Here is an 18,187-nt window from a genome sequence, read left to right on the forward strand (position 1 = left end):
TCAGGTTTTAAATGTTTCACAATTTAGGTTTTAAATGTTTCAACCATGATCCCTTCACCAGTATTAGGTTCCCTTCACCAATGTCTCCCCTCACTATTTGCCTTCCAGCCACCAGTCTGCCTCTATGAGAGTTATATTTTTATTTTTTAAAATAATATCTTTGTTTAAGGACCATGATTATAAACATGTTTGTAGTTAGGGTGAGAATTTTGCACTGATGAAGAAGGGATGCTCTTTTTTTTATGACTGAAACCAAACTGCAATAATAATTTTAATGGACTAAAACAATAAATAAATTATTGTGTGTTTGAGGTGGGGACTAAAAGAGCTTAGAACTTATTAATTTTTTTGGATATAAAAGAAAAAAAGTGAAATTGAGGATGATATCCAACAGGTTTCTACTGAATCCTGATGCTATTTTCTGTGATGGCCAAAAGTGGGGCAAAAATAAACTTGTATAGAAAATAGTTCCCAAGTTACTTCTGGAGTAGAATTAGTTAAAAGGAGTAAAGTTGTGCAACTGAAACTGTATGTGACATACCCAATACTTATATGATCTAATTCTTGCATGTCTTCTTTGTTTTTATTGGAGATAGTTCTTCTCACAATATGTAAATTCTAAAAGTCAGAAATGTTCATTAGCACCTGGAAAGTAAAAAAAAAGAATTTAAATATGTTGACTGTATAAGAGAAGTCTGGGTATTGTGGGGCACAGTTGGAGTCCCCTGGACTCAAAGCTGCTATAGATGAGCCATAAAGGACATTTATTTAAAAAATGTAGTAAGCTAGGAACTTACTTCTAGTCTGTCACTGTGCTGATTTTTTCTTGAATAGATAATTCCTCATTTTTTTTTTTTTGCCTCTACGTCTGATTCTCTGAGGTTTAAAACTGTTGGGAGAGTTCTCATTACCTTGCAACAAATACTGATGTATTTAAATTACCTTAGAGTATTCTTGTCTGCTCAACTAAGCACCTTTATTAATAAAAAATTAAATGTTTATGATCAGGATGATTTGACAGGAGTATTATGCCATCTTCTATAGAATTCAACCCTTTTAGGTACTCCTATTGGCAATTTTAAAAAATGTTAAACCATCTTAGTAGGTATATGGATAGAAATAAGCCAGGCTTAATTATTTTCAACAATAGGCATAAGAAGAATTTACTAGTAATTATCTGGCCAAATAATTTGTTTGTTTGTTTGTTTTTGGGCCACATCCGGCTCAGGGATTACTCCTGGATCCCTGCTCAGAAATTGCTCCTAGCAGGCTCTGGGAACCATATGGGATGCCAGGATTTGAACAACCTACAGTTGGTCCTGAGTTGGCTGTGTGCAAGGCAAACGCCCTACCGCTGTACTATCTCTCTGGCCCATTTTTTTTTGTCATAGCCTTAGGCACTCAGTGGTTACTCCTGGCTCTGCACTCAGAAATAGCTCCTGGCAGGCTTGGGGGACCATATGGGATGCTGGGATTCGAAACACCATCCATCCTGGGTCAGCTGGATGCAAAGCAAACACCCCACCACTGTGCTATTTCTCCTGCCAAATAAATTTCTAAAATGCTAGATATGAGCAAATAAGTCCTGCTAAATAGGAAATAATAATAATTTACTCAAAAAAACTAAAAAAATTTGGATTGAGAAGCTCTTCTCCTATTTTTATCCAAATTTAATGAGTTTTTGACAACACTTTCTGTATATTTTCCTCAGAAAGGAGGGTTTGTTTGGGTTTGATTTATTGATACAAGAAAATAGATGACCCTGATTGGGGGGCTTAAAGTGACAAAAAGGGCATTAAAATGGATTCCCAGACTCAAAGGTCACCAAAGGGCTTTGTGGATACTCTGGAAAAAGCCCTTAGAAATCACATGAGTGAGAATAACCAATAATATGAGGACAGTCTTTCACAGCCTATTTGCTAACAATCTTCTGCAATGTAGAAGATTAGGAAACTTAATTTTTGTTTCTTTCTATGGAGGATAATTAAGTAATGACAGACTGTAATAATTATATGGCTGAGCAGTCTGCCTTATGCCCCACCAGTACTTAAATAAGTCACCATACCATTTACTTTTAAGATATTCTACCTGACAAATTTCTTTGGCTATAGAAGTTTGCCCATGCAGGAATAGCTAAATGTCCTGGGAAGTTAGTAATCCCACGAGCACTTCTCTCAATTGGTGATGGATGAAAGTTGGTTAGTAAACAACTTATCATGTCCTAGGTGGCATAATGCCAAGACATTTTCTCTACTGTGTCCAGAAATGTTGCCACTAGTGTCTCCAGTTGTCTGCTTATTATTGTACTATATTGGGTATCTTCTCTTTACTGTCTCATTTCCCTATTCTCTTACTGTTACAACTCCTGCATATGATCTGAATTCATACTCTTGTCTTAGGTTCTGCTTCTAAAGAGATCCATATAGGACAATTTCTACTTATATTGCATATGCTGTCCTAAGCACTTTGTTACATATTTAGTCTTTACACTAGCCCTCTGAGTAATATTATTCTACCTATATTACAAATTAAGATTCAGAGGCATAGAAAGTTCAAGTAATATGTCTACAGGCACACACTAATAAGTAAAAGCTAAAATTTGAAGAGTATTATTTCTAAGAGTCATCTTACTTATCATTTTTAATAACATTACATTCTTCCAAAGCATGAAATTTTAATTAAATTAGATGAGATGGGCTATAGACCATCTAGAGGAAGAGCTGAAAGTATCCCTCCTCCATAAATAATAACAATTTCCAACAATGAACAGAAGAAAATACCCAGTAACTTTCTGACCAAGGAAGTTAGTAAAAGAAAAATCTAGGAGACTAGTTTTGAGAAAATAGGGTCTGTTCAATAAGAAATAACAAGTTGAGATTGTAAATCTAGTTAAAGCAATATAACACATGCCAAAATGATCTAATATTCAATTTTTTTTATCCCAAACACCCTTGGGTATAGCTTAGTAACTTAAAAATGGCTAAGTGTGGCCTCTATAAAAATCAATTGATTAATGAAAAAATAATAAATAGAAGTTTAGAATTTCCCTCTCTCATCCATGCCAATTTTAATACAGCAATAATGAATTTTTGACAACATTTTATTTATATGCTCCTGAATCTATATATTAACCACTACTCTAGCCTTAGTTTATGCTTTTAATAATTTTTAGTATCAACTATAGTAGTCATATTGAATGTAATTACCTTTTGTTAAGTTGAAATTAAGTAAAAATTTTAGCTTTTCTATTGTACTATTTCATGTGCTCAAGAGTCACATGTGGCTAGTGGCTATTGTATTTAATCCATGCATATAGAATACTTCTACGATTGCAGAAAGATTTTATTGTATTCTTTCATATGGTACTATTACAAAATACTTCTCTTTTAAACCACGGTCTTCTCAAATGTCCTTAACACCATGCAAACACTGAAAGAAACCACAGAAACTCTTATTTATGCAGAAATGTCCTCTTTAGAGGACATTGTAAGTAAATGGCTAGAAAAGATGAGAAATAGCCTCTGAGAGACTAAAATAAATGCCATAAGTCAATCTATTAGAATTCTTTATATCTCATAAAACATGCTCAGATCTTCCCTTGATACTTTTTATTTATGATTTTGTCCAGAAAATTCTACTAAGCATGCTCCTGTTCTTTTACTGATAGTATTGAGTTAGATCAAAATTTTAGTAAACCATAGTTTGTAATTAAAAGTTATTATTAATAGTAACCAGAAGAAACAATAAAATATAAAACAATAAAAAATAAAATATAAAAAATAATTCAAAGATTCTTATAAAAAATCTCAAAATATGTCAAATAGTCTTAGTAATTTAATATAAATATAGAATAACTGTAAAAATGGATCAAAAGCTCAGAATTACAGCAACTAGGGTCAGTATATGTGGAGCTGAATAGCCCAGCTCACTTAGAACCTAACTCAGGACACAGCACTATCCCTGGCAACTATGATAATGACTGTGAGTCATCCAAAGGTTAAGAGGAGAATATATATGTATATATATATATATATATATATATATATACACACACACACACATATATAATGCACTTTAAAAGGTTTCCATCCAAAATGCGTATTTTCTTTTTAAAGGGTGTTCCAGTTACCTGGGGATTTATCCTGTAATTTTTTCATTTGTATGAGAACATTGAATACAGACAATTTAGCTCTAATTAGCTTCACAAGAAAGTTTTAAAGACCTATATCCATACTATATTTCAGTATGGAACAATGCTCTCAGACAGAGAAGAGAGAGTCAATTTGGGTCCTGTGAATCTGAGCCAAGAGAGAATTTTAATTATTTCAGAGGAACCCAACCTGAGTAATTCCTTGACGTCATTCACTAAGTCTATCCACCTCTCAGAGTGACCAGCTTGGGTCTAGGCCATCAGGGTTTGCTCATTTGCTGGCAGGCACAGACAACTCTAAAAATATTCTCTAGAAGGGACTTCTGCAGATTATGTTGGCATCTTTATTACTCTGGGGTTTGAAGAGAATATCCTCCAAGGCAGGTGACCTTTGATGGGGAGTAGGAATGGGTTTAGGTCAGGTACCCAGTGGATTGAATGTAATTTAAGAGTTCTGCCAAATCATTATATATCTCCTATTCTTATGCCAACTCCTTAACTAGTTAAGTAGAAAGAAAAGTAGTACAAAGACAGATATAGAGACAGTGGAGGAGGGTTGTAACCACTTGATGGTGGTGAGCCACAAAAATTTGTATACCAGTCACATAACATTTTACTTAAACTATAATAAAATTATATATATATGTTTCTGGGCCACATCTGGTGCTTAGAAGTTATTCCTGGCTCTACTTAGGAATTACTCCTGGTGGGCTCAGGGGACCAAATGGGATGCTGGGGATTGAACCCAGGTTGGCCACATGCAAAGCAAATGCCCTACCTGCTGTACTATTCAGTAAAAATATTAAAAAATACCCAGACAATTTTAGTATTAGCTGTAAGTAGGACAAGCAAAATCAGTAAGAATCTAGGACCCTAGACAAGCTTTGAATAATTAGCTGTTCTTTTGATGAAATTATAGGATGAACTGGAAACTGATTGCAAGGCATTAAAAGAATAGTTCAAGCCAACATTTTCTTAAAAATCCTCTTAAAACTTCTTAAAAATTTCTTAAAAATCCAATTGCAAGGGTACTCGCAATTGGAAAAGTACTCTTCTGAGTCCCTAGAGAATTAGAAGATTACCATGATGAATGGTTAAGCTCTCAACCTCCTTCCTTATTCATCAGCATATACTCTAGCACAGATCCTAGAAGGATTTACTTAAGGCAAGTGAAACATTAGAAGAAAACACATGCACATTGACTAGAGCACCTGCCATAAAATTTTGAACTTGCTTCCCTGCAAATTCTATATTCAGTCTCATCAATAAATAATACAACAACCCCATTTTTTATTAGGACTCTTTTCACCCCTCATAAACCAGTAGTCATGGAGAACTAGACACCTAAGGATAGCCTCAAGTATGAGGAGAAAATAAAATTTATGTTTAATAGCTCAAATAGGCAAGAAGATGTTGCAATAAATAAAAAATGAAAAGATGCTATAAAGAATAATAGACTTTTAAAAGATCTGTATAAAAATTAAATATATTATAAATAGAATTAAAAATTATAAAGTTATATTTAAAAATTATCAAGAAATAAAGTAAAGAAGTTTCCTTGAAGTGAAAGACTGTTCAGATTGTTATTCTTCTCACAGTTCTCATAAATAAATAAAAATACTCTATAGCAAGGTACAAAAAATATCTTCTTTCAACTTTATTTTATTTATTTACTCTCATAAAACAAGATAGATTTTTACTGAAGAAAATTTATAAAAATGGGAGGAGGAAAAGAATAGGTGTTTGAAAGGAATAGATGTTTAAAAGGTAATAATGAGTTAAAGAGCAAGCAAGCAAAGAGACATAGAGACAAGTTCAATGCTAGAAGAGTAAGCAAAACATAAAATAATTGTGAGAAGGGGTAAAGAGAGAACAGGAAAAAGCATGGAGAGAGGGAAGGGCTTAGAAAGAGATATAATAGGAATACTACTTTGAAAATTCTTAGTGAAGATGAATTTTACTTAGTGTTTTATTTTCAGAAAATCTAGCAGGTAGTAAAAACTAAGGAAAAAGTAAATTAAAAAGTTTTAAGCTTTTGTGTACATGAAATCTGTTTTTCTAAGTATAATTTAAAATATTAAAGTAATTACATAAAATAGTTAATTGAGCATTTGAGCCAATTTAAAATGGAAGCTATTCCTGGGAAACTATCCACTGTAAATTTTCTTGCTACTCAGTTTGATTGAGGATGCTTTGAAGCTCAGAACAGTTCCAGAGAAATCAAAATGTAATTTTCTCAGTTTAAAAAACAGATGATTTTATTGACATTTTCTTCTATTCATTCACTTATATAAGGATGGGATGAGAATTACTTTGGTTTATTTTTTTCAAACTGATGAACTTCTGGAGAAATGTTTCTTAGTACTTCTTCTCATACAGATTTCAGAAAATTATCACCAGAAATCTGGATCTTTTTATTAAATAAAAAGACTTGTATTTTTGGATCAAAGATCTGCTTTCACATTTAATAGTTCTAAATTGTGTCTACAGCTAAATTCAACTTGGCGTGAATTTATTGCTGACTCTTACTGAAGCCTTGCAATTGCCCATTCATCTGTTCCGTGGAACATTTGCCCCGCACCTACTAAGCCCCAGACCTTACAGGCAGACTTGTAGAAAGCAATTTCCTTAAATAATTTCTGTCTGATCAGAGCTAATTAGCTGGCCTACAGGAGCACTCCAGGAGATAATCCTCATAGAATTCAGTATAACTTACTGTTAAATACGGTTTCTTGGTGGTGTGATATTTCTTCTGAAAGTTTAAATTTCAAATCTTCGAAAGGGACTCTTTCATCCACCTTGACAACACCTGCCCTCCGCTTCTCCCACCTAAACCCCAGACTGGCACAAGAAGATTGGATTGTTGGCCACCCAAGCACTCACCTAGAGCATTCCCCACTGGACAGGGGTCTGGAGGTGGAGGTGGACGCAGGAGCGAGATTATTTCTTCACTATCAGTCCCAGCATATAAAAATTCTAGGGGCCCAGACTGGTTCTCTGCACCAGCGCCAGTTTTCCAGCCTTCAATCCAAAGAACTTAACCCCCCTCCCAAGCTCTCACCTCACATATAAACACTCACAGTCGGAGGGTTCCCTTAGAAAAGCAGACTCAAATCCATTCCCCTTGCAGAGAGGTTCACTGAAACAAATAAACTATGCTCCAAACGAAGGAGTCCAGGATCTAGGGTTTGTGACTCTGGGAAGTTCTCTCCTCTCAATGTAGTCCTGCTTTGCACCAAACACACAAGTTGGACAGTTCCGCCCCCCCTCTAGTCCCCAGATCTCAGAGGAAAGAGTGGGGCTTGCAGCTGCTGGGCTGACTTCAAATTTTGTCAGCACTCAGCTACAGGCAGTGGTCAGGAGAGAAGCTGTGCAGAAGGCAGAGGCATTGGGTACCAAACCAAACCTGCCTGTGCACCTTTCCACTGGTGCAGCCCCTTGACCTGTCCAGAATCTCTCTTGTCCTTGCAAGGTTTCCTGAAGAAAAACCCTTTGGTAAAGGATGTTTAAGTTTCACCCAGAGGGCAGCACAAAGTTTTGGATATAGAAATATCTACCCTTTAGGGAGTAGAGCTTTCTGGTGTAAGCTTACAACGATTAGAGTCAGAGTCCTAGCACTACCCTTCCAGTCTGTAAACAGGCTGAAACATTTTTAGGTGTTTTACGGATTTTCTGAGGTCATGGGGTCTTATTCTGGGATTTGCAGTCTTATCTGATCAGAGCTACCTGCCAGAATAGCAGCCCTCAAAGGTTGCTCAAGTTCTTATCAGGGTTTTTGGGAGGGTGTTACTTGGAGTTCCATCACATAAGTGTTAGGCTGCCCATTCTCCCCATCAAGTGAGGTCCTGCCACTGAATCTAGACTCAACAACACTGAAAACATGAGATCTAAATTTCAACAATGAAACTTTGACATGTGCCTGATAAGGTGGTAGGTAAGTGGAATAGAAGGTGGGAATGATGGAGTATGGGAACTCTGGTGATGGGACATGACACTGGTGTTAGGATTGGTGTTGAAATATAATATGCCTAAAACTCAACTATCAGTAGTTTTGTAAATCATGATTCTCTAACTAAAATTAATTCTTAATTTGTAAACTAAATCCAGACCCAAAGAGCTTAAAACCACTTCCAGAGGACCTGTCTAACCCTTAGAAACAATAAGCACCAGGCAGTAAGATTTCTGGAGTTTCTGGGCTTTGTTTACTCTTTGTCTTGTACCCCCAGGGAGTGCCTAATTGAGCTCAGGAATAGTGGGGTGGGGTATGGGGAGGAGAGGAATGGGAAGGGAGGCAATGACTGAGTCAGTAGACTCCAGAGAGTTTATCCGGAACCTCTGGGGCAAATGACTTCCCTCTTATCTGCTCTAATATTCCTAATCCCAACCCTGCCCACTGTGTTGAGTCTGGGGAATTGGATTCTAGCAGTGCAAATACCCCAAACTTGCTTTCTTAAGGGGTGAAAGGAGAAAGCAGGCAGGAGCTTTTGAGTAGTAGTCTCTGTTTGGGCTTGAGGCAAAGTGTGCACCCCTGTGCCTGCTACCAAACATGGCAGGAGGTGCATTCACATCTGGGCAAGGCAAGTTTATGTGGGTGCTCAGCAGACAGGCTTTCAAGAACAGGCTAGGGGTGTGTCTGGTTCAGGGAGCCTTGTTTGCGGGAGCTTCGGGTAAGTGGAGGCGAAAGCAAAGCATATGGCACTTATCCAGTTCGGTGGGTGATGGATGAGCGCCCAGAGGAAAGCTTGCAAGGGGCTCCTGTGAAAGTTCCAGAGCTGTCATTTGGAATTGCAGAGCCTTTCTGTAAATCTGTGCAGAACCCCCTACCCTCACTGAAGTGTTAGCAATCAAGTGCTTCAGCAAGTAAAGTGGGGTCTGGGGGTGTGTGCCAGATGGGTAGAGCCCTGGGCACTTGAGAGCCTCTTCTGGTTTGGCAAATAGAAAGCAGGCAGCTGTGTCAATTAAGCCCAGCAAGTTTGCATTTGGATTTCTGGAGGGTCCTGCAAAGGGAGGCAAAGGGTGGACAGGAGGGGGACAGAAGAGGTGCAGGCAGGACCACTTTAGCTCCTCTCTTTCCCGAATGGCATTTTTATTCCTGTGGGGCAGAAGAGACTTGTCTGCCATACTCAGCAAAACAACTTTTCAGGCTCAGGAAGCTGGGTGCGGGGTGAAAGAAAATTGAGGGGAGCTGAGATGAGTCCAGTGTGTGTAAGGGGGAATCAACCTTTCCAGACCCTTTTCCCCCATCTACACCCCTGCCTTGTGTTATTAGGACTTCTGGAGCCCATTAGGAACCAGGATTACAACTCAGCCATCCTGGGGGTACAGGTGGCACAGTCCTGGGGTAGGGGTGCGGTCCAGACGCGCCAGGAAAGAGGTTCAAGGCGGAGTTCAGTGCCAAGAAAGTAAGAGAAGCTCTAGTCCCTCGACTTGGCTGGAGCCCAACTCTCCCGGCATTGCCCCCACTTTCCGGAGGAGTTGGAGTCCAAGGCTCTCCACCCTCCCCAGCCCTCTCCCTCCCCAAGCAATGACCTCATTGCCAATGACAGGCTGAGAGGGTGGTTCCGCTCCCTGGAAGCGGTGTGGGGAGCAAGAACAATGACGCAGTGGGAGGTGGGTCGGACCTGGCCACTTAGGATTGGCTGTGCAACCTCGCAGCGACCCCCCTCTTGATCTCCCAAGAATAAGAGGCGAGAGACAGGCGGGGAAGATGCCCACAGCACGCGTTGTGTCCACTCGGTGACTGCTCCTTGTACTCTCCTGGAACTCCGAATCACGCAGGTGAGGAACTTTTCACTGCTTTGCATTAGTTTGGTCTGTTTGCTTCATCTTCCTTCTTAACTTTAGCCTATCTAGGTCCTTCTCTGCCCATGCAGGACAGGAGATCCCAGCTGTAGGCGGCTGGCACCCCTCAGTGCTATTCTGTTGAGTGCCTTGAAGACTAATCACAAGGGGACTTCTCCTGAGCACAGGAAACTCTGTGAGCACACAATCTATGGTGCTGTGACCTGCCCAAGTTAGAGCCCTGTGGGTGTGCCTTAGATCCAGATGCTGTGTGGTCTTTGGTGTCTGGGGGGGGGGCTCTGCACTTTTAGTATCCATAGGGATCACTTTTGTTAACTTGAACTTTCCTCCTAGCTGCTTCCAGCCCACCAGGGGACTGTCACTGGGACTTTGGTGTGAACCTGGTTGGTGCAGACAGCCAATCAGAAAAGTGGGCACACCTAGAGCACCAGAGCCCAGTATATGCTGCTGAACCTTGTTGCAGTCCAGGTGGTCTGGTTTCACGAGTTACAAATAACTGGCATATTAATACTTACCCTAACTCCATCCCTATGGGTTGAACATGGGCCTTCCTTTCCAGTTTTCCCTTCCTACCTTCCTGACTTGCATGTTGATGAGAGGTAGTGTACAAGTGGGGGTGGTCTTAGGTGGTCCTAGAAAACTAGTGTAATGGGGAGCAAGTTTATCATGGGATGGGTTTCCACATAGGTCCCTTAGCATTTGCACCCATGCATATGTGTTTCCTGATTCCCGCTGGATTTTCCAACCACTCCCCCATGACACCTGATTCTGTCCTATCAAGCTATAACTGCAATGGTTCTTTAAATATCTGTAACAGCCTGCTTACAAGTGGACAGAAACAAGTATTGGAGAGTTGGGATCACCTGCCTGAGGTTCTCATGTTCCAACTATGGCTAAGGCTGGTCTGGGACCTAGGTCTGTGGCTCCAGGTCCTGCTTGGCCTGAGTGAAGCAGCAACATCATTTTCATTTACAGTGAGAAATCATGGGCTTCGGGAAGTCCTTGTCACTCCTGGCTTTCAGCATCTTGGTCCTGTGCCAGGCAAGCAGCCTCCAGGCCGCACCATTCAGGTAAGATAGCATAAGCCAGTCCCCTTCCCTTCCACTACTTTGGGGGCAGGAAACTCTATGCTTTCGAAGTAACAGCAATAGGAAACTCTTGGTGAACCAATAATTCCAAGAGGATCTTAGCCTATAAGGTATCCTTTTAGGATGGGACTGGGAGTTATGAATGGAACATCCTGAGGGGAGGTGATAGGGACCATGATGCCTAGTTCCTTATCCCAGGTCAAAGGCTGCCAAGGTCTCAGGACCTATGTTGGGTTTGCTTTCCTTCCCCAGGTCCACACTGGAGAACCTTCCAGAACCTGTTGCCCTTAGTGAGAAAGAAGGGCGCCTCCTGCTGGCTGCACTGCTGGAGGCATATATGCAAGGGAAAACCAGCGATCTGGAAGAAGAGCAGGAGACAGAAGGCTCCAGGTAAAGCTCCCCTCCTTGCCTTAGCACATTCAGGACAAGTCCCAGAAAGGTAGGAAAAACAGCATCTGGCCAGGAGTCTAGTAGGTTCTTTTTGTTTATTTAGTTGATTTGGTTTTAGGGCCACACCCATTAGTGCTCAGGGATTACTCCTACTCAGTAACTAATCCTGGCAGTACTTGGGGGACTATATGGATGTCAGGGATAAAATACGGGTGAGTCACATTCAAGGCAAATGCCCTACCTACTGTGCCATCATTTCCGATCCCCCTTCCAGCAGGCTTTTAATCCAGGTATTGGTACTGTGGCCATTGTCAGAGTCAATGGAAGTCCAAGAGCTGCTAGAGGGGCTGTAGTTAGACAGACACATTGCAAAAGATCTATTTTTTAGATATATCAGAAAATAAAATATGGTGGTATAAACTATCTTACCTTGAGAAATGGTCTTATCCTTCCAGCACTGGATAAGTTAGGAATGGAAATTGTGAACCCAGGGAAAGGACCTGGTTGGTATATCTCAGAATGTTCTAGAAATTTAACCTGTGCATGCATTGTTCATTCATGTATGCAAGGAACTTTCATTGCATGCTTGAAAGCCAAAGGGTTTACAGAGGATGAGATCAATCAATATCTGAGTGTGTGGTGTGTCTGGGATGTTTAGATGTGAAATCTGTGAACATGCATGTGGTCATGCAGTCAAGGAGAACACCTCCTAATTCCACATCACTGCATTTTGAGCTTGGAACTCACATTAATCCCTGGGCTTACCCCAGCACTGCACAGGCAGAGGTTCTTGAGAAACAGACATTGTCTCTGAGAAACTCTGCAATTAGGACTGACTGAGCAGCATGAGAAATGACAGTGGGGTCCCCCAACACTGCTGAAGCCTTTCCTTGTGGCTGTCTCAGCTCAGTCCGTCTTTCACTTTCCTAATGAAGGATGTGAAAGTGGTACACCTGCCTGCCTGATCCTGCTGTCCTCTTGCATCATATGACTCCTCCCCTGTCTAACCATTTGCATGATATTCCATAGTTACAGACCTGTTGCATGGTATTGTCTGGCATGTTTTTTCCCTGCAGTCTTGACGTCTCCAGAACTAAGCGGTGCGGTAATCTGAGTACCTGTGTCCTGGGCACGTACTCGAAGGACCTGAACAACTTTCATACCTTCTCTGGCATTGGCTTCGGGCCTGAAACACCTGGCAAGAAAAGGAATCTAGCCAGCAACTTGGAGAGGGTTTATGAACCTCCTTTGGGAGCACCCCAAGATGCCAACTGAACTCTTTCTACTCCTTCCTGAGTTCTTTTCTTGCTCCCATTGATGAATATAATACACTAAGCTTATACTACAACTTCTCTTTAAGTTGGGATTTTTAGCTTTCTTTATGAAAGAAAATGTTGGGAATCTCAGGATGGAAGAAAGAGAGCAGAATTAAGAGAACAGGTTAGAGATGAGAGTGAAGGAAACTTCTTGAGACCACTGAGGATTTCTTGATAGAGTTCTCCAATTCCTGTTTTATCCCTCATGTCTCACCATTGGTGAATAAATCTATTTTCTAAAAGAATCTGTACATAGTAGTCATTATTCTGGTCTGTCTCTGATGAGAGAGCATAGGAAAAAGTAGTTTTAATCTTAAAATGGATGAAACTTTAATCTTAAAGTAGATTAAAAGTAGTTTTAAATTTAAAATAGCTGGATACAGGGCTTGGTGTGTGGTACCTTGAATCAGCTTCAGCATCAAAAACAGAAGTGCCAAGAGGAACAGGTAAGTCTTTGGGATGGAGGAAGAGGGATGGGGGTGGCAGGATGCTGCAAATACTGTTATCTGAGTCCCTTCCAGGTAAGACTTCAGAAAATTTTCTTCACTTAGGGAAAGTGATCTTGTCAGTGTCTAGAGTTGGAGTTTGATGCCAGTAAGATCCTTGTATATTCAGGGTTGTGCTGAGCTTTGTTGGCCACTTCTTTCTGATCCCATAGAATATAAAAGATAATAGCAGGTTTCAGCCATAAGATATTTGGGCAAAAATCCTAGTAAATGCTGTCAGGCCATTTCCCCTAACAGCCTTGATAATTGCATTTAGGAGAAACACTTATTCTTAAGTGGTGTGTGGAAGGATTACTATTCTTTTCATGATGGTCTCTTGGGGAAAGACTCTTCCCTCAGTCTCTCTCTGACAGATCTTCTCTTTCTCTCCATTCTGCAATCAGTGTTACTGCCCAGAAGAGATCCTGCAATACTGCCACATGTGTGACCCATCGGCTGGCAGGCTTGCTGAGCAGATCTGGGGGTGTGGTGAAAAGCGACTTTGTGCCCACTGATGTTGGCTCTGAAGCCTTTGGCCGTCGCAGAAGGGATATTCAAGCCCGAGCAGCTTAATGGCTCCAGAAGGAAGGTGACTGACTGACAGGTTGAGGGGATGTGTTATCATAATATTTAGAAAAGAAAAAGAAAAACAAAACAAGACAAAAACAAAATAACTGGCCAATATTCATAAAAGGAATGGAGAATTACAAACTTCCACTAAGGTCATTGATCTTATGGTTCAGAAAGCATTCTGTCCAGGATCAATTTTATAGGTTTAGATTGCAATGCTATAATCATAGTATTATAATAAATACTAATATTGGTAGTAACATTTGTATATCTTTTTTTTTGCTTTGAAAGTCTTACTACATCTCATATCCATAGGCTCCTGGGTATAGTGTTACTTGGGTACTGGGGATCAAACTAGAGTCAATCACATGCAAAGCATTCACTTTTATTGCAGTCCTTTCTCTGGTATACTAAATTCATAATTTAAAATACAGTTTAGTTAAAGAAGCACCAATTATTTTCTTCAGTAATAATTGTGATTATTCCATTATTAGCCTTATTTTACTGTTTCTTTTTCTTTTTTTCCCCCCTCTTGGTTCTTTAGTAATTTTTTTTTTTTTTTGTAGGTTACCATGAAGCTGAAATCACCACTTCTTTTCATTTCTGTTGGCAATGACTTGGTGAGAAGGCCCCATGGAAGACGTACATGTTTGCATCCTAATAATATTGAACCAAATACCTTTGTCACTTGAATGAAATGAAATTGAATGCAAAATAAGCTAATTCCATATTTGTGTGCATCCTTTTTAATATTTGTTTATTTGTGCAATAAAGGTGATGGCATCTCTCATTAGCTTTTCTGGTAGTAAATTTGTTTTTTTGAGAGTCTACTTTTGATCGTGAGTGCTCTGACATACCTTGAAGGTACATGAAGTCACTGCCTCGTATGGATCTGAAAATATGTGTTATTGATGATGCTATGTCTTGTTAACTAAAAAAAATATTTGATTATTTGTTTAAGGCAATGTCAAAAGATTGTGCATTTGTGAACTTCATCAAGATTAAAAAACATATTTTGGATATACTTGTTTCAAGATCCTGCTTGTTCATTTTAACTTTCTTTTCTATATAACAATGATAATGTTATTATTACATATGTGTTATATAATTATAATATACAACTTAATCATTATATTATAAAATAATAAAATGTTATGAAAAATTACTCACATTATAATTTATATTATCTATTATTTGTGTAATAATTTTTATTTATGAATGATCTTTACATAATAATGATAATCATTATTACTGTTGATTCTTTTTGAGTAATCACAATGGGTCAAATAGGATTAGGTACCAATAACTTCTTTGCGGACTAGCAGGACATTTCTACAGACTGGTACTGGTCCACAGACCAATAGTTAAAAACCACTATATCTAAGACATTACATTTAAAATTTTTTTATTGAGACCATTATAAGTTACAAATCTTTCACAGTTGTATTTTAGACATATATGAATATATGAAAATATTTTGAAAATACATATTTCAATATATTTTCATATATTCACATATGTCTAAAATATGTATTTTCAATATATTTCAAATAGTGAAATAGGGCCATACCCACCACCAGTGGTGCCTTCTCTCCACCGTAGTTCCCAGCATGCATCCCAAAACTCTACCCTTAGCCCCCTGGACTACAGTGTAACAGGTCCATTTTTTTTTTTAGCTTGTTATAGTTTGGGTCTCTTAATTCTATTGTCATTGACTTTGACTTGGGTATTTAGATCTGACCTTTTTGTTTCCACTCAACTCTCCTGAGACCACTTGGTCCCTTGGCCCCATCCACTATTTTTTCTTTTCTCAAGTTGTAGGAAGACATAGAAATATGAGGCAGATCAAAATTATTCAAGTTCTAAGATTCTATAAAAAAAGCCCCTATTTAGAATATATCAATAAAATTAAAAGAAAAGTGGAGGAATCAGATGTACCAGGGTGTTTTTGTTTTTGTTTTTGCATAGGTGCAATAAACATTGGGGAAATTAGAAAATAATTCATTGGCCTAAGATATATAGAGTGTCTCCACCCATGAAGCATACTGTCAAAGGACCAACTACAGGCTCCAGGCATATTGGTTATCCAACCCTAGGTCTTTCTGTACGGTCCCAGAGAAAGTTCTGCTCAGTTGTGGTTGTCAAAGTCAGTCTTCTGTAATTAGAGATCTTGGTTTTTGCACATATCCTAGGACAAAGCCTAGGATAAAGTCTTTATGGTCTCAGGAAAAGTTCTGCTCAGTGGCTGTTGTTATAGTCTTCTGTAATTAGGGATTTTGGGTTTTGCACAAATCCTAGGATGAAGTGTTCTAAGAAAGTACTTTATACTAATTATTTCATTTAATCTTCATGGAAATGTCATGGGAAGCAGATATACTTTGTCTTTATATCTGAGGTACTAGAGGTATAGAGACAAATTTAGATAAATAGACAAATTTGTCAAATTTAGACAAATAGTGATCACTCTGATTTTGATTTTCAGAGTTTATAGTTATAACCATATTGATAAAAAAACTTTTTAACAATAGCTTTTGATATTTTCTAGAGACCTGAGAGCCATTTTTTGACTTTGTTTCTTCATAGGGCAGGCCTTCAAAATTTGAAAGCAAATGAAAAGTCTTAAACACACAAACTACTTAGATTTATATGAATATCTTCCATAAATTACTTGGTCCCATAGGCTAAATGTTTGAGTCCCACTAAATTATATATGTATATATTAAAACCTAATTTCTAAAGCAATGCCATTAAGATATGGGACTTTGAGAAGTGTTTAGGTCAGGAAGGAGGGTCCCATCATGAACATGATTAAAGTCCTTATAAATGAAGTCTGAGGAAACTCAGTGCTGCATTTACTTGTAGGGATATAAGGAAAAGACTGCTGTCAGTGAGGCAATAGACACCAAAACTGCTGGTGCCAGGATTTTGGACTTTCCAATCTCCAAAACCAAAAGAAGTTTTTGTGGTTTAAAGTCTCTCAATTTTTGGTATTTTATTATACTAGCCTGAATAGACTAAGACATTTGCTTCAACAGTGATAAATTTGGTGGTAAGTTTTGTTAAATTTTTGTCGTCTATTCCCCCCTCCATCTTTTATATACCACCAATATTTCTCCATGTGTCTTTAAATGAGAAAAACTCTTTAAATATAATTAAAATTTCATGTAACTAAAATCAGTTACAGTTCCTTGATATTTTAACATATTTTAACCATGGATTAATCAGTTTTACACACATGGACACATATACATAAGATATATACAAATGAATATATACAATATAGTTATATATATAAATGTTATGTGTATTTATGGTACATGTAAACATGAAATATAATAATTATATAATACTTAATGAAAGAAATTTTTCTTTGGATAGACCATATTATAAATTCTTTTTAACATATATTCTTTGTATATATATTCTTTGTAACATCTCATAAATAATCTTTATATAAAGATAGTGGTAATTATTATTATTGACTTTTTGAGGGTCATAGTGCTTATTATAAGTCAGATGATATTAAGTGGCAATAACTTTTCTTGTGGAGTAGCAGAATCCAGGGCGTTGGGGATCAAAAAGAGTCAACCATGTGCAAGGCAAGCACATGTGCTATCTTTCCTGCATAATGAAAGAAGGCATAAAAACAAATTATAATGGTTGAATTAGACTTTAAAATATATTTTCAGAGATTGTGGTTTTAAAGTTTCTGTAAATAGTTTTACATATTGATGAACTCTATTATGTTATATTATATATATATCAAGCAGATACATGACATTAGTGTATAATTTTGATAATTATTAGGAATCTAATAACATATGGGAAAGCTTTGAAAGTAATGATAAAATTAAAAGACTACTTTAAGAACAAAATATATACATAAACTACTAAAATAACAGCAAGCTAATTCCAAAATATTTTTACCCCAAAGAGATGATAATTTATTGTTATTTGTTTCTTAAGGATGCCATGGTAAATGAACACAGACAGCATCTTAAAACAACAGAATATCTTTCTCAAGCCCAGATGTCCAAAATGTAAGGGTCATGAGGCCATCTTCCCTCCAGTAACCTAAGGGAAAAAAACGACTTATGCCTCTTCTAGTTTCTGATATTTACTAGCTGACTTGGCTTCTCTGGTTGTGACCTTAAGTTTCTCCCTTCATGTCACTGTCTCCCATATTTTGTCCTTTCTCCTATGTGTATCTTATTGGAACACATCTTTGAATTTAAGACCCACTTATGAAGTCTTTAACTGAATTACATTGGTAAAGAACTTCTTTTTAAATAAAAAAGACTTTAAAAGTTTTTAGGGATTTTTTGAATGTGGACATATCTTTTGAAGAGACCCATTCATCCTAGTACACTTATCTTCCCACATAAA

At 38.1% G+C, this 18,187-nt stretch overlaps 1 protein-coding gene across 2 annotated transcripts; it reads left to right on the forward strand.

Moving 5' to 3' along the window:
* The first annotated feature begins 9,852 nt into the window (after positions 1-9,852).
* Positions 9,853-14,970, forward strand: CALCB (calcitonin related polypeptide beta). 2 transcript variants are annotated; one of them, XM_049781102.1, is made up of 5 exons: positions 9,853-9,928; positions 10,928-11,022; positions 11,293-11,430; positions 13,636-13,820; positions 14,368-14,970. In XM_049781102.1, the coding sequence occupies exons 2-4, from the start codon at positions 10,937-10,939 to the stop codon at positions 13,802-13,804; spliced, it is 393 nt and encodes a 130-aa protein (XP_049637059.1). In that variant the 5' UTR covers positions 9,853-9,928; positions 10,928-10,936; the 3' UTR covers positions 13,805-13,820; positions 14,368-14,970. The 2 variants fall into 2 exon arrangements, with proteins under 2 accessions (XP_049637059.1, XP_049637058.1); XM_049781101.1 differs by lacking the exons at positions 13,636-13,820; positions 14,368-14,970 and adding an exon at positions 12,507-12,705.
* The last annotated feature ends 3,217 nt before the right edge of the window (positions 14,971-18,187 follow it).

The sequence above is a fragment of the Suncus etruscus genome, chromosome 9 (assembly GCF_024139225.1).
Source record: "Suncus etruscus isolate mSunEtr1 chromosome 9, mSunEtr1.pri.cur, whole genome shotgun sequence".
Classification (NCBI taxonomy): domain Eukaryota; kingdom Metazoa; phylum Chordata; class Mammalia; order Eulipotyphla; family Soricidae; genus Suncus; species Suncus etruscus.